The 25,146-nt window shown below is 43.6% G+C and overlaps 1 protein-coding gene across 5 annotated transcripts in view; it reads right to left on the bottom strand.

Moving 5' to 3' along the window:
- LOC141086603 (all-trans-retinol 13,14-reductase-like) overlaps positions 1-24,321 on the bottom strand; it is a 47,827-nt gene extending 23,506 nt beyond the window's left edge. For 3 of the 5 annotated variants that reach the window (XM_073572794.1, XM_073572792.1, XM_073572791.1), the window contains exons 1-4: positions 23,902-24,321; positions 8,741-8,923; positions 8,332-8,561; positions 1,947-2,142 (exon numbers count right to left, since the gene is read on the bottom strand). In XM_073572794.1, the coding sequence (XP_073428895.1) occupies positions 1,947-2,142; positions 8,332-8,561; positions 8,741-8,923; positions 23,902-24,064 (772 nt within the window). In that variant the 5' untranslated portion in view covers positions 24,065-24,321. Of the gene's footprint in view, positions 1-1,946; positions 2,143-8,331; positions 8,562-8,740; positions 8,929-23,901 lie in introns of all 5 variants that reach the window. The other 2 variants (XM_073572796.1, XM_073572795.1) reach the window with 2 other exon arrangements.
- Positions 24,322-25,146: the final 825 nt, after the last annotated feature.

Raw genomic sequence — 25,146 nt, forward strand, 5'->3', positions numbered from 1 at the left:
AATAAACTTTGCCCAGTGTTTGTACTTTGTAATGCAGGTCATGTGTCTTGTTTGTTAATTGGTTTATCAGACATGTAATCAGCACATCCATAAACTAATTACAGAGAGTTAATGGATTACCCAGCAGATAAATTCAGAAGAAATAGACACTGAAATAGGTGTGAAATGATAGGAATTGAATTGAACTGATAATCTCCCACAATATATAAGATTTTCTGTAAGACCTTATTACCGTACATACTTTTGCCTCCTACATACTGTAAGTTTTTTTATGTAACGCCTGGTTTTCTTGACTGCATCCACTCCGAGAGCCACTGGCTAGCCTAGATTTTTATTTTTATTTTTTTTCTTCAGTTGAAGTAGGATTGGGTATTGTTTATTTATGCAGGATTGCCTAAATCTTCAGTGTAATTTGTATAGTGTCATTTAGGACCAGAATGACTGGTAGGCCAAGTAGGTTGCTGCCCAAATCACGCTTGAGTAGAGGTGAGGGATGAAACCAGGAAAGGAGCTGCATGATTTGGTATTATCACCGATATTTGTATGAGTGGTCAGCCGCGTCATATCGCTAGTCGGGATCGCTGGTGCATCGCTAGGTGTAACGGTACCCTAACCTGCACTCAGAATTTACTTCCATGGAGGAGACAGAGGTGAAAGAGAATTGGGTGTATTTATTACTGCATAAATATCAATACTAGAAATTGGTGGTACAGAAGCAGAGGAGGCAATGGAGTAATAAATTGAATGAGTCTTGATCCGATAGCTATCATGCTGAACTTCAGGCCTCAAAAGATGATGGCTTGTGAAACCATGGGCATTAAGAGAGCTTAGATGGAGCTTTCCACCCTATCTACAATTTAATTATTGCCTTGCACCTTTTACAGGAATTTACTAGTAAAAAGTAGACTTTACCAAATAGAGGCATGACTAGGCTCAAAGCCCCATCTGCCACATAATGAAACACCAGTCTAAAATGGTAGGTGGGAGCCTTGTTACAGATCTACAATGTTGCCCAGGAGCTTTAAGATATGCCTTGTTATACAAGGTATGATATAGACCATCATGGTAATACCTTAGTGGTACTTCTTGTACCCTAACCATACATTATATTTATGCTAATTAAACGTCATGCATACTTCACTTTAAGAACCGATACTATCTTTAATCTATTGTCATCTGCCTTAGTTACAAAGTCTCATTTCTAGTTTTCACTAATTGTCTTATCTGTCACCTTATCAAGCATCGATAAACTAATCTGGCAAGTTTCAGACGTCCATGTTTCAGAGTCCGTGGACTAGCCATAGTTCTTGTTACCTGAATTAAAAATCCTCATAGGCATTAGAAAAAAGGAGATCATTTCACAGGGCACTGGTTCAGCATCCATGACAGTATTCTTTGACCACCAGAGAGGAGTCCTGTGAACCGCCTCCTATCTGCCGGTATCTGATTCATAGGCCTGGCGTGACATCATGCAATGCCTACAATTATCAGAAGGGCAGGGGATGCTGACATGTAGGAAGAGGTTTGCAGGGCTACTGTCAGACAGCCACGTAGTACTGACATGGACGCAGGAGAAGAGTTTTGAGACTCAATTTGCTCATCTCTAAAGTAATAGGCATATACGAGTCTGTTTACTTCTGGTCAGGAGACCCTGCACAAAGAAACCCTGGTCAGGAGACCCTGTGAGCAGGGACCCTCATCAGGAGACCTTGTGCACGGAGTGTGGAACATGAATGTCTGAAACCTGTCTTAAGAAGAGTGGATTATCACAAAGTGAACTGCTGCCAAAGATGAGGTATTAGGTCAAACAGGTCAGTTCTGATATGAAAAAGAGTCACCACCACCGAAAAGCATTGATGGATGTGCAAATAGACTGACTTGTAAATATCTAACTTCAGGGAACCTTCCCTACAGTTCTGTATTAGCTTCAAAACATGCTCCCTCACCATAGAAGAGGTAGCTGAACATGGTCTGGAGCTCTTTATTGCTAGTAAGGCCTCCCACCACATCTTGATGACTGGACTCTGCAAGGTGAAATACTGGAGACAGTCGGTGAAGAAGACCAGACTTCAGAAGAAGCAAGGCTAAATACTGCGGTATAATCTTCAGAATCGCCAGCAATGGCACATGACGCGCCACCTTCTGTAGATATATAAAATGAGAAGACTCCTAAAAATGATACACTATTTAAAAAAGTTTAATCTGGCAGACAGCTATCATGGCTTTCTCTCATATACACAGGAGAGCTCGCTTGGCTGTGCGCTCATTTGTTCTCTAAAGCCAGCAGCAGACATTTCTGCCTATGGCTTATCTTCCGGAGAACAATACAAATGGCAGTCTGAAACTAGACATGCCCTATTGATATCTCCTCCAATGGTCAGTTGGCTGACCCTCCATATCTATTAGAGTGGCGACTGAACCAATTGATATCACCGGGATCGTCCAACATTAGTTTAATGTGTATGAGGGCTTTAAAGAGGCCCAATAAGTTTACACCACACATGAGAAATGAGAGAACCTAATCTACAGACCCTCAAAATGCCTCTTCACACTGGCATGGTTTATCTTTATGACACGTGCACATGATCTAAATGTGCCATGATACAGGTGTTTCTCACAAAATTAGAATATCATCAAAAAGTTTATTTACTTCAGTTCTTCAATACAAAAAGTGAAACTCATATATTATATAGAGGCATTACAGAGTGATCTTTTTCAAGTGTTTATTTCTGTTAATGTTAATGATTATGGTTTACCGCCAGCGAAAACCCAAAAGTCATTTTCTCAGTAAATTAGAATACTAACAAAAAACACCTGCCAAGGCTTCCTAAGCGTTAAAAAAGGTCCCCTTGTCTGTTTCAGTAGGCTTCACAATCATGGGGAAGACTGCTGACTTGACTGGTGTCCAGAAGGCAGTCATTTCCATAATCTACAAGGAGGGTTAAGGCCTGTGATAAAACACTCCGGGATCGCCTTTGCTGGGGTCAAAGGTCACGTGCGTTCAGCATAAAACTCAGGCGCAGAGCTGGGATTCGGGTATAACTGACTCTGGGTCAGGTTTATTAATGGTGAAAGCAATGCATAAAGAAATAAAACATAAAACAAATCCTGGCCTGTCCGGCACTAACTAAACAAAGTACAACCTAACTACCAACTGGCGGGCTTCTCCCGTCCAGCCAAACCACAGTTGCCGTGGGCACTGCTTCCACTCACGTGTGTCTCTCACACAGACAGGCTCTCTGTGTTCCCAGGCTGAGACACTCACACAACCACCTGGCATCCTTTTATATCCACCTCCCATTATTCATTAGCAAGCAGGTGCGATACTGACCAGACTAGGCCACATAGGAAAGGAATCTGGGCGAGATATACCTGCCCTCATCCACTATTCCCACATGATTCTCACATATCCCCCCCCTCTGCTCAGACCACTCCGGTCGAGCAATGACACCCGCCAAACAGTGCACTCGGGACAGGGCATCTGCATTCCCCATCTGTACCCCTGGGCGGTGCTCCACCGTAAAAGTGTAGGCCTGCAGTGCAAGGAACCACCGGGTCACCCGGCTATTCCGTTCCTTGTTCAAGTGCATCCACTTGAGAGGGGCATGGTCAGTTATCAGCCTGAACTTTCGGCCCACCAGGTAATATTTGAGGGCCTCGAGAGCCCACTTAATGGCGAGGCACTCTTTTTCTATGACTGCATACCTTTGCTCGTGTTTATTCAGCTTCCTGCTGAGATAGAGGACTGGGTGTTCCACTCCGTCCCTCACCTGTGACAGTACGGCCCCGATACCGGTATCAGAGGCATCCGTTTGTACCACAAACTCGCTGCGGAAGTCCGGAGTCACCAGTACGGGCTGAGAGCAAAGTGCCCATTTTAGGCTATGGAAGGCTTCTTCAGCCGCTAAACTCCATTTAATCATGACGGAGTCTTTCCCTTTTGTAAGATCCGTCAGGGGGGTAGCGATGGCTGCAAAATTGGGTATGAACCGGCGATAATAGCCGGCGATCCCCAGGAAGGCTTGCACCTGCTTCTTGTTGACAGGTTGTGGCCAGTCCTGAACCGCCTGAATCTTATCAACCTGGGGTTTAACAACACCCCTCCCAATTACATACCCCAAATACCGGGCTTCTTCTAGCCCGATGTGACATTTCTTGGGGTTCGCGGTTAGACCTGCCTCCCACAGGTCGTCAATCACAGCTTGTACTTTCTGGAGATGAGTCTCCCAGTCCAAGCTGTAAATGACAATGTCGTCCAAATAGGCCGAAGCGTACTGCCTATGTGGCCTCAGGACTCGATCCATCAGTCTCTGGAAGGTCGCCGGTGCTCCGTGCAGTCCAAATGGCATATACACATACTGAAATAGACCCTCTGGGGTAGCAAATGCCGTCTTTTCTCTGGCAGCCTCCGCCAGAGGGATCTGCCAATACCCCTTTGTTAGGTCTAGGGTCGTAATAAACCGGGCTTTTCCTAACCGATCTATTAACTCGTCGACCCGGGGCATAGGGTAGGCATCAAATTTTGAGACCGCATTCAGTTTCCTGAAGTCATTGCAGAACCGGATGGTGCCGTCCGGTTTAGGAATTAGCACAATCGGGCTGGACCAATCACTGTGCGATTCCTCAATGACACCTAACTCTAACATTGCCTTCACTTCTCGGGAAACGGCTTCACGGCGTGCTTCCGGGATTCGGTAGGGCTTTACGTGAACTGTGACACCAGGTTCCGTTACAATGTCATGTTTCATTAGCGTAGTCTGCCCGGGTTTTTCTGAGAAAAACTTTTGGTTGTGAAGTAGAAACTGCCTGACCTCAGTCTTTTGCCACTCCGAGAGAGTCTCTGCAACCCGTACCTCCGGTACGGTATGCGAGCAGACGGGACGGGCCAGCTCCGCTGACAAGGCAGACCGATCTTTCCAGGGTTTTATCAGATTTACATGATAAATCTGTTCAGGTTTTCGTTTACCTGCCTGGTATACTTTGTAGTTTACTTCACCAACTCTTTCCTTAATCTCAAAGGGGCCCTGCCACTTTGCCAGGAACTTACTGTCCACCGTGGGGACCAGGATCAACACCCTATCTCCGGGTGCAAACGTACGGATCTTGGCGCCCCTATCATAGATTCTTTTTTGGGCTCCTTGAGCCTGTATCATGTGTTCTTTGACGATAGGCATAACAGCCGCAATATGGTCCTGCATTTGTGTGACGTGATCTATCACTGTTTTAAATGGTGTGACCTGACCCTCCCAGGTTTCTTTTGCAACGTCTAACAGTCCGCGAGGACGTCGGGCGTACAATAACTCGAAAGGCGAGAATCCCGTGGAAGACTGGGGTACTTCCCTGATGGCAAAAAGCAAATACGGAAGTAAATAGTCCCAGTTCTTCCCATCCTTGTCTATCACCTTTCTCAGCATCTGCTTCAGAGTTTTATTGAACCGTTCGACCAACCCGTCTGTTTGAGGGTGATACACGGATGTGCGTAACGGTTCGATTTGTAACAATCGGCAGAGCTCCTTCATTACCCTGGACATAAAGGGGGTCCCCTGGTCGGTGAGTATCTGTTTTGGTATACCGACCCGACTAAACACATGCACCAGTTCCTAGGCAATCGTCTTGGTGGCCGTGGCCAGGAAAGGATTAGCACGGAATGTGAGGAGTAAAAGAGAACAGAGGACGTGGGTGAGAAGAGAATCCTTCCTAGAAGTTCTAAGCGCAAGGCTGGGGCCCGGTCCCTGAGGTTGTACGGATACTAATGGTCCTGCAGCAGACACCGGAGGAATAGAAGTAGTGACCACTTTATTCCCACACAAGACTTGGGGGCACAACAGCAACTGGAGAGTGAGCCGGGACTTAGTAGCAAGGAGTCCCCGAAGCAGGCTACAGCTGTCTGCCGTACAAGTAGAGTTCATAGGAACATCAGCCAGGAGGAACTCCAGTGTAACTCAGTACTAGGAGTACTTCATCTAAAGGCGCTATAAGAGAAGACGTTCAGAAAGGCACAAGTTGGCGGAGTGTTGGAAAGGAGTATTCCATCTGGCCTGGGGGGTTGACTGAGTCCCAGACCCGGAGGACACAGTCAAGGACAATCCACAGACCACCTCCAAAGACCTGCAGCATCATCTTGCTGCAGATGGTGTCACTGTGCATCGGTCAACAATACAGCGCATGCATAATGCCTTTTTGTATGACCAAACAACTTAATCTTTGTTTCATCAGTTCACAGGACCTTCTTCCAAAATGTAACTGGCTTGTCCAAAAGTGCTTTTGCATACCTCAGGCGACTCTGTTTGTGGCGTGCTTGCAGAAACGGCTTCTTTCGCATCACTCTCCCATACAGCTTCTCCTTGTGCAGAGTGCGCTGTATTGTTGACCGATGCACAGTGACACCATCTGCAGCAAGATGATGCTGCAGGTCTTTGGAGGTGGTCTGTGGATTGTCCTTGACTGTTCTCACCATTCTTCTTCTCTGCCTTTCTGATATTTTTCTTGGCCTGCCACTTCTGGGCTTAACAAGAACTGTACCTGTGTTCTTCCATTTCCTTACTATGTTCCTCACAGTGGAAACTGACTGGTTAAATCTCTGAGACAACTTTTTGTATCCTTCCCCTGAAAAGCTATGTTGAATAATCTTTGTTTTCAGATCATTTGAGAGTTGTTTTGAGGAGCCCATGATGCCACTCTTCATAGGAGAATCAAATAGGAGAACTACTTGCAAGTGGCCACTTTAAATACCTTTTCTCATGATTTGGTACACCTGGCTATGAAGTTCAAAGCTCAATGAGGTTACAAAACCAATTTAGTGCTTCAGGAAGTCAGTAAAAAGTAGTTAGGAGTGTTCAAATCAAGAAAATGATAAGGGTGCCCATACTTTTGCACCGGTCAAATTTTGTTTAAATGCAGATTGCACATTTTCTGTTAGTACAATAAACCTCATTTGAATCCAGAAATATAACTGAGTCCATCAGTTATTAGATATATGAAACTGAAATACCTGTTGCAAAAATCAAAATTGTTATAAAGAAAAAAGGTTAACATTAATAGGGGTGCCCAAACTTTTACATATGACTGTATATACATATATAAAAATAGAACTTACATTGGCTCCAGTAGGTCACACAGTGCACACAGTGTTGCTTCTTTGCAGACTGCAGCGTGTAGGGTCCAAAATGGCTGAAATCAGATTTCCTGTCACATGGATTATATCATGGGTCACATGACCACATAGCAAGCCCTCATGAACGCAATCCAACGCAGGCCTAAAATTTGTACAGTTTGGTTGAATTGCATCTGCTTGCGTTTGCAATAGAGTTCTATGGCAGAACAAACACTTCCGTTCACAGTGCGTTCTCCGTACCGGACCCGAAAATGTGGTAGTCCGCGTTGGAAGGTGCGTCACAAACTAACAGACCTTTGCAAACGAATGCCGATTTTGACATGCGTCAGGATCCATTATACTAATGGAAGTCTATGGGTGCATTAACATGTCCATTACATTGCATCAGTGCTGCTTACAAATGGATCCGTTAAATGGATTGCTCTAACGCAATGTGAACCTAGCCTTACAAACAACAGTATCACTGTGTTTGTTTGGCCAGCAAACTCGCCTGACCTTATCCCCATAGAGGAGCTATGGGGTATTGTCAAGAAGAAGATGAAAGGCACCAGACCCAACAATGCAGATGAGCTGAAGGCTGCTTTCAAAGCAACCTGGGCGTCCATAACACCCAGCAGTGCCACAGGCTGATCGCCTCCATGCCACACCACAATGATGCAGTAATTGATGCAAAAGGAGCCCTGACCAAGTACTGAGTGCATTTACTGAACATACATTTCAGTAGGCCAACATTTCAGATTTTAAAATAATTTTTTAAGCTGATGTTATAAAGTATTCTAATTTACTGAGATAATGACTTTTGGGTTTTCATTGGCTGTAAGCCATAATCATCAACATTAACAGAAATAAACACTTGAAATAGATCACTCTGTAATGACTCTATATAATATATGAGTTTCACTTTTTGTAGTGAAAGTAACTGAAGTAAATTAACTTTTGATTATATTCTAATTTTGTGACAAGCACCTGCATGTGACTATGTGAACAGACATGAGAGGAAAGTTACACGATTTTCCTGTACTTAATATTTTAAAGTAAATGTAAATACTGTTTAATGTAATGGCACAGGGAAGTTAAGGCATATTAGGGTGACCATAAAAATTCATTATTTAGAACCATTTTCTCCTTAGCATAGAGATTCATTTGAGCAACTGCTGTTTCTTTTCATATCTTGCAAAATCTGTATATTCATCAATGTAACATCAATTAATCCTCACCTTCATCAAAGTGACAAATTTGTCAATGGCTTCCTTTTGTCCTGGAAACTGCTTCTTTAGGGTATTTGGAAATTCATGCTTTCCTGCATAAAGTCGGTACAACTTATTACCTATGATGATTGAGTCATATTGGTCTCCCAAACGGTTCCACTGAAGTTGTCCATTCGTTAACTGGTCCATGATGACCCTCAACATTCCTCCTTCATGCATCTGTCCGACATAATGGAGACCTATCCAATTTCAGACAGTATTGGCAACTGTAAGCTCAATCTAACATCAACATCTAAATGAGTCTTATTAAGTCAACAGGAGACTTAGAAAATTAAGACTCTCAAACTTTTGTGGAACTATAAGTTGCATATAGACATCAGTTTGCTAGTGTAACTGTTTAGGCTATTAAAATACTCACCCACGTCAAACTCGTACCCATGCTCTTGGAAGGTGTGACAACTTCCCCCTGCTTGATCATGTTGTTCTAACACAAGGACTCTTTTTCCAGCCTTTGCAAGAGCAGCAGCTGCTGATAGGCCTCCAACACCACTTCCAATAACCAGTGCATCTAGGTTGGGTGGGATTTTATCCTGGGTGAATCCTGTACTAGACAGAGAGGAGAGAATCAAATATACAAATACAGTATGAAATATTACTGGGAGGAGAAGGGGTTCTGACATCTTATTATGCAATATTTCATCAGAACTCATTCTGGAAAATCTATGCCCAAGAATGTATGCAAGTGTATTCTGTTGTGAATTCTCTCTCTGGCTTCCCTCTGGTGATTACTGAAGGTAGTGGAGCTGGTCAGATTGACAGAGGGGTTGCGAGTTCTCTTTCTGGGCTCCCTCTGGTGGTTACTGGAGGTACTGGAGCTGATCTGATTGACAGAGGCTTGCCACCTGATAATGAGGAAGACGACTGGAGATCTGGGGTTTCTGATTGGGATTTAAGACAGCTGACTCCCTCTATCCCTGCTGGTGATTTTCTTCCTCTGCCTCCTGAGGTCTGATGTCCCCAGCTCTGTCCCTGCATATTCAGCTAAGTGGTTCATTTGCTATTCTGTTTGCATTTGTCTGGTTTTGTCTATCTCTGCTTTGTGCGGGTCAGCCAGCTCCAGCTGGGGCTGTGCTGAATCACCACCCATATGTTACTGCTTGTGCCAGTTTGTTTTGTCCCCTGTTATATTGGTCTCTTTTTGCTTTGCTTTCAGAATATACCAGAGTGCTGATATAGTGGAGGCGAAGTCGTGCGAATTCAGTATTTTTTGTGCATCAGACGTGTTGGACTTTTTGCAGGGTTTTTTGCGTGATTGCAGACAGTGTCTTTCCTTTCCTGTCCTGTCTAGTCAGTGTGGGCCCCATCATTTGCTAAGTCTATTTTCCTGCCTGCGTTTGTGTTTTCATCTTGTCTCACCGACAATATATGTTTGGGGGCTGTCTATTCCTTTGGGGTCTGCTTCGGGGCAGTTTAGATTTCCCCTTTCTTGCTTTAGGCTTAGTTAGCTCTCCGGCTGTGCCGAGGCATCTAGAATCATCATAGGTACGCTCCATGGCTACTGCTAGTTGTGTGGATAGGATCAGGGGTCTGCAATCCGCTTAGTTTCCAACCTCTCTGGTTTTCTGTGGCTTAGCCTGTGCCTGTTATCCTCCTCGGTGAACCATTCATAACAGTATTCTATACGAGTCTTTGTGAGAATAACCAACTAAGTAAAACTTACTTCTCCTTTTCACCAGCAATAATCTCTGCGGAAGGAATAGAACATTTGAAGCTGATTTTATAAATATATAGGTTGAAATCCCCTTTGACAACATTTGAGGGAAATATACTGCTCAAAAAAATAAAGGGAACCCTGGACACTCTTACTAAGCAGACTCATGGATGTTAGTGACCTTCCTATCATTTCTACCTGTTGTTTATTCCATTCGCACAACAGCAGGAGAAATTGAATCACAATCAGAGTTGATTTCACAGAAGTGTGACTGACTTGGAGTTACATTTTGTTGTTTAACCCCTTCCTGACATCAGACGTACTATCCCGTCCATGGGACCCGGGCCCCTATGCCCATGGACGGGATAGTACGTCTAGTGCGATCAGCGGTGCCCACGTGGTGAGCGCCGCTGATCGCGGCCGGGTGTCAGCTGATTATCACAGCTGACACTCGGCACAATGTGTCAGGGGCGGTCACGGACCGCCCCTGTCATGTTAACCCCTTGCACACCGCAATCAAACATGATTGCGGTGTACCGGGGGTTAAAAGGAAGCATCGGCAGTGAGGGGGCTCCCTCCGTGCTTCCCTGAGCCCCCCACGGCAGCGCAATGTGCAGCGCTGCTGCGGAGGCTCTTTTCCTGCAGGCCCCCGAATCCAAGATGGCGACGGGGGCCTTCGGGGGCCTGCAAGGAGCTGGCTTCCTCAGTGCCTGCAAAGCGCATGCATGAGGAAGTCTGCAGTAGTGCCTGTGACAGATCGCTGATCTGTCACAGTGATCTGTGATGTGACAGATCAGCGATCTGTCACAGGACAGTGATGTCCCACCTGGGACTATGTAATAAAGTTAAAAAAATAATAAGAAAAAGTGTTAAAATAATTTTAAAAAAATCGCCAAATAAATTAGAAAAAAAAAAAATATTCCCCCAATAAATCCATTTTTTTGGAAATAAAAAAAACCCAAAACAATAAAAGTACACATATTAGGTATCGCCGCGTCCGTAATGATCCGCCCTATAAAACTATCCCATTAGTTAACCACTTTAGCGAACCCCTTAAAAAATAAAAATAAAAAACGAAGCAAAAAATAATGATTTATTATCATACCGCCTAACAAAAAGTGTAATAACGCGTGATCAAAAAGACGCATATAAATATCCATGGTACCTCTGGAAACAGCATCTTGTCCTGCAAAAAACGAGCCACCGTACAGCATCATCAGCGAAAAAATAAAAAAGTTATAGCTTGCAGAATAAAGCGATGCAAAAATAATTATTTTTTATATAAAATAGTTAACATTGCATAAAAACACCAAAACATAAAAAAATGACCTAAGTGAGGTATTGCTGTAACCGTTCTGACCCGAAGAATAAAACTGCTTTATCAATTTTACCGCACACGGAACGGTGTAAACGCACCCCCCCAAAAGAAATTCATGAAACGCTGGTTTCTGTTCATTCTGCATCCCAAAAATCAGAATAAAAAGCGATCAAAAAATGTCACGTGCCCGAAAATGGTACCAATAAAAACATCAACTCGTCCCGCAAAAAATAAGACCTCACATGACTCGGTGGGTCAAAATACGGAAAAATTATAGCTCTCAATATGTGGTGATGCAAAAACTATTTTTACAATAAAAAGCGTCTTTTAGCGTGCGACAGCTGCCAAACACAAAAACCGCCATAAATAGTAAATCAAACCCCCCGTTATCACCCCCTTAGTTAGGGAAAAATAATAAAATTAAAAAAAGTATGTATTTCCATTTTCCTATTAGGGTTGGGTTAGGGCTAGGGTTAGGTCCAGGGCTAGGGTTAGGGTTAGGGTTAGGGCTAGGGTTAGGGTTAGGGTTAGGGCTAGGGTTAGGGCTGACATTAGGGTTAGGGGTGTGTTGGGGTTCAGGTTGGAGTTAGAATTGGAGGTTTCCACTGTTTGGGCACATCAGGGGCTCTCCAAATACAACATGGCGTCTGATCTCAATTCCAGTCAATTCTGAGTTGAAAAAGTCAAATGGTGCTCCTTCCCTTCCAAGCTCTGCCATGCGCCCAAACAGTGTTTTACCCCACGTGTAGGGTATCAGCCTACTCAGGACAAATTGCAAAACAATTTTTGGGGACCAATTTCTCCTGTTATCCTTAGGAAAATAAAAAATTGGGGGCAAAAATATCATTTTTGTGGAAAAAAATGATTTTTTTATTTTCACGTCCGAGCGTTATAAACTTCTGTGAAACACTTGGGGGTTTGTTATGATTGAGTCACTGTAGGAGGCAAAAATAGAAATGCTAGCTAAGTCCAGAAAACCAGAGAAGTTGGCAGCTATCGGATTGCAGACCCCTGAACCTATCAACACAACTAGCAGTAGCCGTGGGGGGCTCCTACGATGCCCTAGGCCCCTCGATCACAGCCGGAGGACTACATAGCCTAAAGACAGAAAGGGAAATCTAAACTGCCCCAGAGCAGACCCCAAAGCAACAGGCAGCCCCCCACATATAATGACGGTGAAGCAAGAAGAAAGAACAAAACACAGACAGAAAGATAGACTGAGCAAAGATGGGGCCCACGCTAGCTTAGATAGGAAAGGACAGGAAGGCTGCTGTCTGCAATCCGTGAAAAACCCTATGAAAATAAGAGCCAACAAACTGACAGTAAAAAAGGCCCTGAAGACGCTAGGCTTCAAAAAAGCTATGTCAGTACTCAGGAATATTCTGAAGACAGAGCAACAGGCAAAAGGAGATTCAGCTCACCCCAGCAGGGAATGGCAGAATCCAGAAAAGCAAGGAAAACAAAACACTAATGCAAAAAGGCAAAGCAGAAATCTTAGCTTTAGCTGAGCAGGAATCAGACTGGTTTCCTAGAAGTCCACAGAGAAATCACCCGCAGGCCAGAAGGGCGTCGGCAGCCTTATATCCAGTCATTAACTCCACTCAGCCAGTCATCATCATCAGCCCCAGGTGTTTGACAATCAGGCTCACTACCTTTCTTCACCAGAAGAGGGAGTTCCTCGGGCCTCAGTAGTGAAGGGGAAAATGAACTCACAACAGTACCTCCCCCTTGAGGAGGGGTCACCGAACCCTCAACCACGCCACCAGGGCGATCAGGGTGAGCCCGATGAAAGGCACGCACCAATCTTTTGGCATGAATATCAGAGGCAGAGACCCAGGAATTATCCTCCTGACCATAACCCTTCCACTTAACCAAATACTGGAGTCTCCGTCTAGCCAGACGGGAATCCAGTACTTTCTCTACCTCATATTTCATGTTACCTTCAACCAATACAGGGTCTGGAGGTGCAACTCCCGGAACAACAGGTTCAACAAACCTCTTCAACAAAGATTTATGGAACACATTATGGATTTTAAATGTGACAGGAAGAGCCAAATGAAAAGAGACCGGATTAATAATCTCCAAAATCTTGTAAGGTCCAATAAATCTAGGCTTAAGCTTAGGAGAAGCCACCTTCATAGCAATATTTTTTGATGATAACCACACCATATCACCAACCGTAAATTGGGGACCAATGGTCCTATCTCGGTTGGAAAACCGCTGGGCCTTTTCCTGGGAGAGAGATAACTTATCCACCACTTGGTCCCAGATCTGGTGCATTCTCTCCACCACAGTGTCAACCCCTGGGCAGGCAGAGGGCTCCACCTGCCCTGAAGAAAATCGAGGATGAAACCCAAAGTTACAAAAAAAAGGAGACATCAAAGTGGCAGAACTAGCTCTATTATTTAAAGCAAATTCGGCCAAGGGCAAAAATGAAACCCAATCATCCTGATCAGCAGAAATAAAACATCTCAAATATGACTCCAAGGTCTGGTTTGTTCTCTCTGTCTGCCCATTGGTCTGAGGGTGAAAAGCAGAGGAGAAGGACAACTGAATTCCCAGCTTGGAACAGAAAGTTCTCCAAAATCTAGACACAAACTGGACTCCTCTGTCAGATACAATGTTCTCAGGAATCCCGTGCAAGCGAACCACCTGTTGTAAAAACAGGGGCACCAATTCAGAGGAAGACGGCAACTTACGGAGTGGTACAAGATGAACCATCTTAGAGAACATATCACAAATCACCCAAATAACAGTCATCCTTTGAGAGACAGGCATATCAGAGATTAAATCCATTGAAATATGGGTCCATGGCCTCTTGGGGACAGGCAAAGGCATCAACAACCCACTAGAGCGAGAACACGATTTAGACCGGGAGCACGTCCCACAGGACTGCACAAAATTCCTGACATCACGAGACAAGGAGGGCCACCAAAAAGACCGACTCACCAGATCTCTAGTACCAAAAATACCTGGATGACCAGCCAAAGCAGAGCAATGAACTTCAGACATCACTCTCTTCTTCCACTGGTCAGGAACATACAACTTTCCACTGGGACAACGCTCAGGTTTGTCCTCCTGGAACTCTTCCAGAGCACATTTCAAATCGGGCGAGATGGCAGAAAGAACTACCACTTCGCCTAAGATGGTAGCAGGCTTGGTCACCACAGGAGAATCAGCAAAGAAGCTCCTAGAGAGGGCGTCAGCCTTGACATTCTTAGTTCCAGGAAGAAAAGAAACCACAAAATCAAAACGTGTAAAAAACAAGGCCCACCTAGCCTGTCTAGGGTTCAAGCGCTTAGCCGACTCTAGGTAAATCAAATTCTTGTGGTAAGTGAGGACCACGACTTGATGCTTAGCTCCCTCCAACCAATGTCTCCACTCCTCAAATGCCCATTTCATGGCTAACAGTTCCCGATTCCCCACATCATAGTTACGTTCAGATGGAGAGAACTTTCGGGAAAAGAAAGCACAGGGATTAATTTTAGATGTTACAGGATCCTTTTGGGACAAAACAGCTCCTGCACCAATCTCAGAAGCATCCACCTCTACCTGGAACGGAAGTGAGACATCAGGTTGCCGCAAAACCGGGGCGGAGGTGAATCTTCGCTTCAGCTCCTGAAAGGAAGAAACAGCCTCCGGAGACCAATTTAACACATCAGCACCCTTCTTAGTCAAATCAGTCAATGGCTTGGCAATACTAGAAAATTTTGCTATAAATTTCTGATAAAAATTAGCAAAACCCAAAAACTTCTGGAGGGCCTTCAAAGAAGTGGGCTGAACCCAATCGTAAATGGCCTGTACCTTGGCCGGGTCCATTTCAATAGTTGACGGGGACAAAATAAATCCCAAAAAAGAAATCCTCTGTACTCCAAAAAGGCATTTAGATCCTTTGACATACAGGGAATTCTCCCTCAAGATCCGGAACACAGTCCGAATATGTTCCACATGAGAATCCCAATCCTTGGAGAAAATCAAAATATCATCCAGATAGATAATCAAAAATTTATCGACAAAATCTCGGAAAATATCGTTCATGAAGCACTGGAAGACAGAAGGGGCATTAGTGAGCCCAAAAGGCATCACCAGGTACTCAAAATGTCCCTCCGGAGTATTAAACGCCGTCTTCCATTCATCCCCATGTTTAATGCGAATAAGATTATACGCCCCCCTGAGGTCAAGCTTGGTAAACCAGCAAGCACCTTTAACCCTGGAGAATAGATCAGAAATCAGGGGTAACGGATACTGATATTTAACAGTAATTTTGTTGAGAGCACGATAATCAATACAAGGTCTTAATGATCCATCCTTTTTGGCTACAAAAAAAAAACCGGCACCTAAGGTTGATGAGGATGGTCTAATATGACCCTTCTCCAACGCCTCCTTAATATAGGATCGCATAGCCTCGTGCTCGGGTATAGATAAATTGAAGAGCCGACCCTTGGGAAATTTACACCCCGGGCTCAGTTCAATAGCACAGTCATAACTCCTATGAGGAGGCAGAGACGCAGACTCATTCTCACTAAATGCATCATAAAAGTCCGCCAAATAATCAGGAACATCATGCGACTGAGGAGAGGTGGAAAACACCGGAGCCTCACTAAAGGCACACCGACAACCCCAACTCACCACAGACACAGATTTCCAATCCAAAACTGGATTATGAATTTGTAACTAGGGAAACCCCAGAACAATAGTATCATGCAGATTATGTAACACCAAAAACCTGCAATTTTCTTGATGGTCTGGGGCGACCCGCATTACCACCTGGGTCCAAAATTGAGGTTTATTTTTAGCCAAAGGAGTAGCATCAATCCCCCTCAAAGGGATAGGCGTCTGCAGAGGTGTCATCGGAAATCCACAACGTTTAGCAAAATCCAAGTCCATTAGGTTTAGAGCTGCTCCCGAATCCACAAAAGCCTTGGCGGAAAATGTGGACAGGGAGCAGATCAGAGTAATAGCCAGAAGAAACTTAGGTTGAACACCACCAACAGAAAACGTGTGTGCAAATCGTTTCTCGCGTTTAGGACAGACAGAAATAATATGCGAGGCATCTCCACAGAAAAAACACAACTTATTACGCCTTCTGAACTCCTGACGCTGCTCTCTGGAAAAAACTCTATCACATTGCATAGGTTCAGACATCTGTTCAACAGGTGGCAACACCTCTCGTGCAGCTCTGCGTTCGCGTAAACGCCGATCAACCTGAATGGCTAAAGACATAGAATCGTCAATACCAGAGGGAACAGGAAATCCCACCATAGTATCTTTTATGGCTTCTGACAACCCCTTCCGAAAGAGAGCAGCCAAGGCATTATCATTCCAGGTAGTAAGTACTGCCCACTTTCGGAATTTTTGACAGTACAATTCTGCAGAATCACGACCCTGGTTCAATGCCAGCAGGGTCTTTTCAGCCTGATCAATGGCATTAGGTTCGTCATACAACAACCCCAAGGCCTGAAAAAATGCGTTCACATTAGTCAGAATAGGATCATCTGGTTTCAAAGAAAACGCCCAATCCTGGGGATCACCATGCAGCAAAGAGATGACAATTTTAACCTGCTGCGCGGAGCTGCCTGACGAGTTAGGCTTCAAGGCAAAAAATAATTTACAATTATTTTTGAAATTCAAAAATTTAGACCGATCCCCAAAAAATACATCAGGTGTAGGAATCTTTGGTTCAGCAGCATGTGAATGAGCAAGGTAGGCGGAAATTCCCCGCACTTCAGCAGCGAGCTGCTCCACACGATCAGACAATTGCTTTATCTCCATTGAGAGAAAAAAAAAATTCCCCCTACGGCCTCAGAGATATAGAGGAAAAAATATACACACCTTTTTTTTTTTTTTTTTATACAATTCTTTCCTGCTATTGAGTACCCTAGAATCTGCGGTATGGCGGGTGATTCTGTTATGATTGAGTCACCGTAGGAGGCAAAAATAGAAATGCTAGCTAAGTCCAGAAAACCAGAGAAGTTGGCAGCTATCGGATTGCAGACCCCTGAACCTATCAACACAACTAGCAGTAGCCGTGGGGGGCTCCTACGATGCCCTAGGCCCCTCGATCACAGCCGGAGGACTACATAGCCTAAAGACAGAAAGGGAAATCTAAACTGCCCCAGAGCAGACCCCAAAGCAAAAGGCAGTCCCCCACATATAATGACGGTGAAGCAAGAAGAAAGAACAAAACACAGACAGAAAGATAGACTGAGCAAAGATGGGGCCCACGCTAGCTTAGATAGGAAAGGACAGGAAGGCTGCTGTCTGCAATCCGTGAAAAACCCTATGAAAATAAGAGCCAACAAACTGACAGTAAAAAAGGCCCTGAAGACGCTAGGCTTCAAAAAAGCTATGTCAGTACTCAGGAATATTCTGAAGACTGAGCAACAGGCAAAAGGAGATTCAGCTCACCCCAGCAGGGAATGGCAGAATCCAGAAAAGCAAGGAAAACAAAACACTAATGCAAAAAGGCAAAGCAGAAATCTTAGCTTTAGCTGAGCAGGAATCAGACTGGTTTCCTAGAAGTCCACAGAGAAATCACCCACAGGCTAGAAGGGCGTCGGCAGCCTTATATCCAGTCATTAACTCCACTCAGCCAGTCATCATCATCAGCCCCAGGTGTTTGACAATCAGGCTCACTACCTTTCTTCACCAGAAGAGGGAGTTCCTCGGGCCTCAGTATTGAAGGGGAAAATGAACTCACAACAGGGGTTCGAAGTGCTCACCACACATCTAGATAAGTTCTGTGGGGGGTCTAGTGTCCAAAATGGGGTCACTTGTGGGGAGTTTCAATAGTTTAGGTACATCAGGGGCTCTCCAAACGCACGTGACACCCGCAGACCATTCCATCAAAGTTTTCATTCCAAAACATCACTACTTCCCTTCCGAGCCCCGACGAGTGCCCATACAATAGTTTTCTCCCACATATGGGGTATCAGCGTAATCAGGACAAATTGGACAACAACTTTTGGGGTTCAATTTCTCCTGTTACCCTTGGGAAAATAAAAAAATTGGGGACTAATTGATCATGTTTGTGGAAAAAATAATTTTTTTTTATTTTCATGCCCGGGCATTATAAACTTCTGTGAAGCCCTTGGGGGTTCAAAGTGCTCACCACACATCTAGATAAGTTCCGTGGGGGGTCTAGTGTCCAAAATGGGGTCATTTGTGGGGAGTTTCAATAGTTTAGGTACATCAGGGGCTCTCCAAACGCACGTGACACCCGCAGACCATTCCATCAAAGTCTGCATTCCAAAACATCACTACTTCCCTTCTGAGCCCCGACGAGTGCCGATACAATAGTTTTCTCCCACATATGGGGTATCAGCGTACTCAGGACAAATTGGACAACAACTTTTGGGGTTCAATTTCTCCTGTTACCCTTGGGAAAATAAAAAAATTGGGGACTAATTGATCATGTTTGTGGAAAAAATACGATTTTTTTATTTTCATGCCCGGGCATTATAAACTTCTGTGAAGCCCTTGGGGGTTCAAAGTGCTCACCTCACATCTATATAAGTTCCTTAGGGGGTCTAGTTTCCAAAATGGGGTCATTTTTGGGGGGTTTCCACTCTTTAGGTACATTAGGGGCTCTCCAAAGGCAACATGACACCTGCAGAACATTCCCTCAAAGTCTGCATTCCAAAACGTCACTACTTCCCTTCCGAGCCCCGACGTGTGTCCATACAGTAGTTTTCTCCCACATATGGGGCGTCAGCGTACTCAGGACAAATTGGACTACAACTTTTGGGGTTCAATTTCTCCTGTTACCCTTGGGAAAATAAAAAAATTGGGGACTAATTGATCATGTTTGTGGAAAAAATACGATTTTTTTATTTTCATGCCCTGGCATTATAAACTTCTGTGAAGCTCTTGGGGGTTCAAAGTGCTCACCTCACATCTAGATAAGTTCCTTAGGGAGTCTAGTTTTCAAAATGGGGTTATTTGTGGGGGGTTTCCACTGTTTAGGTACATTAGGGGCTCTCCAAAGGCAACATGACACCCGCAGACCATTCCATCAAAGTCTGCATTCCAAAACGTCACTACTTCCCTTCCGAGCCCCGACGTGTGCCCATACAGTAGTTTTCTCCCACATATGGGGTATCAGCATACTCAGGACAAATTAGACAACAACTTTTGGGGTCCAATTTCTCCTGGTACCCTTGGGAAAATAAAAAAATGGTGACTAAAATATCATGTTTGTGGAAAAAATACAAATTTTTTATTTTCACGCCCGGGTGTTATAAACTTTTGTGAAGCACTGGGGGGTTCAAAGTGCTCACCACACATCTAGATAAGTTCCTTGGGGGGTCTAGTTTACAAAATGGTGTCATTTGTGGGGGGTTTCCACTGTTTTGGTACATCAGGGGTTTTCCAATCGCGACATGGTGTCCGATCTCAATTCCAGCCAAAAATGTCAAATGGCGCTGCTTCCCTTCCGAGCTCTGCAATGCGCCCAAATAGTGGTTTACCCCCACATGTGGGGTATCAGCGTACTCAGGACAAATTGCACAATAACTTTTAGGGTCCTGTTACCCTTGGAAAAATAAGAATTGAGTTTAAAAGATCATTTTTGTGGAAAAAATATGATTTTTTAATTGTATGGCTGTATGTTATAAACTTCTGTGAAGCCCTTGGGGGTTCAAAGTTCTCACCACACATCTAGATAAGTTCCTTGGGAGGTCTAGTTTCCAAAATGGGGTCACTTGTAGGGGGTTTCCACTGTTTAGGTACATCAGGGACTCTCCAAACGTGACATGGCGTCCGATCTGAATTCCAGCCAATTCCATTCTGAGCTCTGCCATGCGCCGAAACAGTGGTTCCCGCCCACATATCAGGTATCAGCGTACTCAGGACAAATTGCACAATAACTTTTGCAGTCCAATTTCTCCTGTTACCCTTGGTAAAATAAAAAAAATTGAACCTGAAGTATTTTTTTTGTGAAAAAAAGTTAGATGTTCATTTTTTTTTAAATATTCAAAAAAATTCCTGTGATGCACCTAAAGGGTTAATAAACTTCTTGAATGTGGTTTTGAGCACCTTAAGGGGTGCAGTTTTTAGATTGGTGTCACTTTTGGGTATTTTCTATCATATAGACCTCTCAAAGTGGCTTCAAATGTGATGTGGTCCGTAAAAATATAATGGTGTTGCAAAAATGAGAAATCGCTGGTCAATTTTTAACCCTTATAACTTCCTAACAAAAAAAAATGTTGGTTCCAAAATTGTGCTGATGTAAAGTAAACATGTGGGAAATGTTAGTTATCAAGTTTTTTTTGTGCCATATCTCTGTGATTTAAGGGCATAAAAATTCAAAGTTGGAAAATTGCGAAATTTTCAAATTTTCAAAATTTTCGCAAAATTTCCGTTTTTCTCACAAATAAACTCAAGTTATTTGAATGAAATTTTACCACTGTCATGAAGTACAATATGTCATGAGAAAATAATGTCAGAATCACCGGGATCCATGGAAGCGTTCCAGAGTTATGACCTCATAAAGGGACAGTGGTCAGAATTGTAAAAATTGGCCCGGTCATGAACGTGCAAACCACCCTTGGGGGTGAAGGGGTTAATTGTTCCCTTTATTTTTTGAGCAGTATATATCTATACCTACCACAGATGTCTTTAAGGTGGTATAGAGGGTCTCTTATCTTTGGTGCTCCTTGAATCTGTGTGTCATGTAGTGCTCCCTCAGATCATATCCAGTTCTTGGGGAGACTCAAACCCATCTTTCAATACAAATGTTGAGCTGGCTCTGAAGTTCTCTTCAACAGAATCAGCTATTTTCATCAGTCAAAAGCCAGACCTGAGTCAATCATCTGATCTCGTCCACTCTGAAAAATCTGTCTATGTAATCATGTAAAAGCAAAATTACATGGACAGACTCTTAAGGCCTCGTCACACACAGCGAGATCGCTAGCGAGATCGCTGATTTTGTGACGCCACAGCGATTTCGCCAGCAACATCGCTGTGTGTGATATCCATCAGCGACCGCCCCCCCTGCTGGGTATCGCTGATCGTGCAGCATTGTCCTGGGCCATTTTTTGATCGCTGGTCTCCCGCTGGCCAGTGCGCATCGCTGTGTGTGGCAGCGGGAGCCAACGATCAACGAAGCTCCCAGCGCTCTAAGCAGACGCTGGGAGCTGGTATCTAAGGTAGATATCGGGTAGCTAAGCGGCGCGCGTCACTTAGTTACCCGATGTGTACCTTGGATACCAGCGTGCTGCCAGCTCCCGGCGCGAGGACACAGGTTTCTAAGGTACACATCGGGTAACTTAGTGATGCGCGCCGCTTAGTAACCCGATATTTACCTTAGAGACCAGCGTCCTCGCTGGTGCTGATCGCTGGTGTAGCTGCCTGTTTGACAGCTCACCAGCGATCATGTAGCAAAGCACCAGCGATCCTGACAAGGTCGTATGGTTGTCGGGATCGCTGGTGCATCTTTAAGTGTAACGGGACCCTTAGTCATTGGAAGGCACGATCGTCAGTGTAACAAGTCAATTTCTACTTGGCCTTTATACATGGATTTATGCATTATGTATAGGAAAGCACAGTTATAATGTTTATCCCCATAAATTTGAAGCAGCAGTGTAACCTGCGCCCCATTTACTCTCTTTGGGGTTGCCGAGCCGACCACTGTGTACAACTTTTTACCAGCAGCCCTATAGACAACAAATAAAGCATTTGTTGGGCATCTGACCTGCTGCACCATCTTGTAATGAGGATAAAAGTTGCCCATCAGGCACCTGACGATTCTGTGGGTAGGTGATATGTTATTGTAACCAGACAACCTTTTATTGCAGTTGTTCTCCATATAAGTTGCATATTGTTGGCAGCACATTCCTTGTTTAGATGAGATGTGCTGTGCTGTCAATCAATGATGCCTCATTAAAATTGTTAGTTTGTTGACTGACTGCCCGCCATGTTTGCACAGGCCAATGATCAAGAACAAGTGTTCTTACGAATGCTCATTAAGCCAATTGTTATCCTGTGGAAACTTAAGTAATCTGTAATGAGAAAAAGTTCTCTGTAGGGACCTATCACCATGAAAATGCTGTCCAATATTCTGGCAACAAGTTATAGAGCAGAAGTAGGTGATAATATGAATATATATATTATTTTGTGGCAGAAGGTTTTGTATCACTTGTATTTATTCATTTAAATTTCTGCTTACTTGGCTCAGAGGTCCAGTGGGTGGTCCTAATCAGTCAATGACAGCTTTCACTCTATGCATGCTCATTCAGGGAATTATAACAATCACTGATTAGGACCGCCCACTGGAGCTCTGAGCCAAGAAAACAGGAATGTAAATGAATAAAAAACAATACATTTTCTCCTACACAACTGTATAGTAAGCTCCTCACCTACTTCTGCTCTATTACTATATTCTACCTGCAGATCAGGTGGAATATTTAACATGACAGGTTCCCTCTAAAGCGAACCTGTGCTATGAAACTGCTGTCTAATCTGTGGGCACCATGTTATAGGTAGAGGGAGCTGAGTAGATTAATATATAGTTTTGGGAGGAAAGATTCAGTATAACCTGAGTTTTAATAATTTAAACCTCTGCTCTTTCTGGCATTTTGGGTCCAGTGCTCGGTCCTATCAGTGAATGACAACTATCTCTATGCACTCTTATAGAAAGAAAGCTGTTAGTCGCTGATAGGATCGACCACTAGACAAAATCACAGTAAGAGATGAAGTTTAAATGATTAAAACACAGGATGTACTAAATATTTTCTGCTAAAATGGTTTATCGATCTACTCCGCTCCTCCTGCCTTATAACATGGTGCTCGCAGATTGGATGGCAATTTCATGGTAACAGGTTCCCTTTAAGGCACAATTTTTTCTATAGTGTTGCTGAACTCCATTACAGTAAATTCGATAACACATATTGTGGATAATCATGCTTTTATTATATCATTTGCAACACAATTATATACGCCTCCCGCACAAACTGAACGAAACGCGCATTGGGGCAGAGGGACATCCGGGGATTCCCACTTACCAACCGCCGGTAGGTTTAATTATACCTTCATCTGTTGCCTTAACCGCACACAGCACTTTATGTGTTCACATTATTGATAGTTGTGGAGAAATTGCTGCTTACTTGTCCTAGGTATCTCTATGCCCATGGGGGTAAAGTGTAAACATAAGTAAGGATTTTTGGTAGCTAGCCTCGTATACAAGTGTTTGATAATTCACAACTTTGGTAAATGAAACCGGTTTTATTTCTGGTTGGTATAAATTGGTTTTGTGGGCATCCCATTGCTGTATAGTCCCTCTTTATTATGTCTTGCACCTTATCTTGTGATGGGTTTTTAAATTAAAAAAGTATCATATTTTAACTTTATATACCATCTTGTGGTACCTTATTTTTCACTATATTGTTACCATTAAAGTGTTCAGTTGATTCTATGATATATTGTTTCCCGAGGCAGAAGGGATATATGAAAATATTTTGGGGCATATTTAACAATTATATACAAATAAACAGGATAATATGTATTAAAGGAACATAATTATGATTTAATATGGGATATCACAATTACTTACCTTGTTTAAGAACCTTGTCCCTTGTTCTCTTGTCCGTGACTAGAGGTCTGGGGGGCTGGATATTTTCTTCCTTAAAGAAGCTCCCCCATCCATAATACAACCGCAGGTAGCAATAGAACAACATAGTAGACAAGAACAGAGCAAGCAAAATCCACATTAACATGACTGGGGGAAAATGCAGAAGTCAGGGAAAACTTGAAGTTTTTGATAGAAAGAGAACTAGCTGGCTATAGGGCACTGCACAAAGCTGCAATCTGCACACTAAGTCCACACTCCAATAGTTCGCAACAAACAGTATCTAGTCATACCACATTCATACACACTAACTGAATACTATATACCGTATATACAGACACTGCCGGGATTCCACAGTCATACACAAGCGACCCAACACAGACGTCCTGCACCCACAGCGTTCAATGGAATTAATATACCAGCAAAGGATTCAGAATAACAGTACAAAGGTTCCTTGTTATCACTGTAACTCCAGGAGAAAGTCAATTCCTGTTAAATAAACTCATAATCCATAAAATATTGCCAGTGCTAAATGTATGAACATCTACATCATGTGCATTTGAAAGGCATCCAATGGTTCCAGCAATATTCTGCACATAACATTACTAGTAATACTGTGAAAAAAATATTTCAAGCCATAGACTTATAATAATAATAATAATAAATTTTATCTTTATAGCGCCGACATACTCCGCAGCACTTTACATTTCAGAGGGGATTTGTACAGACAATAGACATTACAGCATAACAATAATCACATACAGTAGATTATAACAAATACCAAGAGGAAAGAGGGCCCTGCTCGCAAGCTTACAGTCTATGAGGAAAGAGGGAGACACGAAAGGTGGGTGGTAACAGTTAACATTATGACTGGTCCATACAATCAGGGTAAGTGTGTAACAGTACAGACACAGAGGGCTAATGGAGGCATAAAGCATGTGGGAACATAATGCGGGGAACCTGGTTATGGTAAAACTTTTGGCTCTGCCACACAGGGATAGATTAGGTTAATGTGTTGGGGTGGTAGGCAAGTCTGAATAAATGCGTTTTCAGGACACGCTTAAAATTGTGGGGATTGGGGACTAATCGTATTGACCTGGGAAGTGCATTCCAAAGAATTGGCGCGGCACGTGTAAAGTCTTGGAGACGGGAGTGGGAGGTTCTGACTATTGAGGATGCTAATCTCAGGTCATCAGCAGAACGGAGGGCGCGGGTAGGGTGGTATACTGA

The sequence above is a fragment of the Dendrobates tinctorius genome, unplaced genomic scaffold, assembly GCF_039654945.1.
Source record: "Dendrobates tinctorius isolate UK_male_01 unplaced genomic scaffold, ASM3965494v1 ptg000032l, whole genome shotgun sequence".
Classification (NCBI taxonomy): domain Eukaryota; kingdom Metazoa; phylum Chordata; class Amphibia; order Anura; family Dendrobatidae; genus Dendrobates; species Dendrobates tinctorius.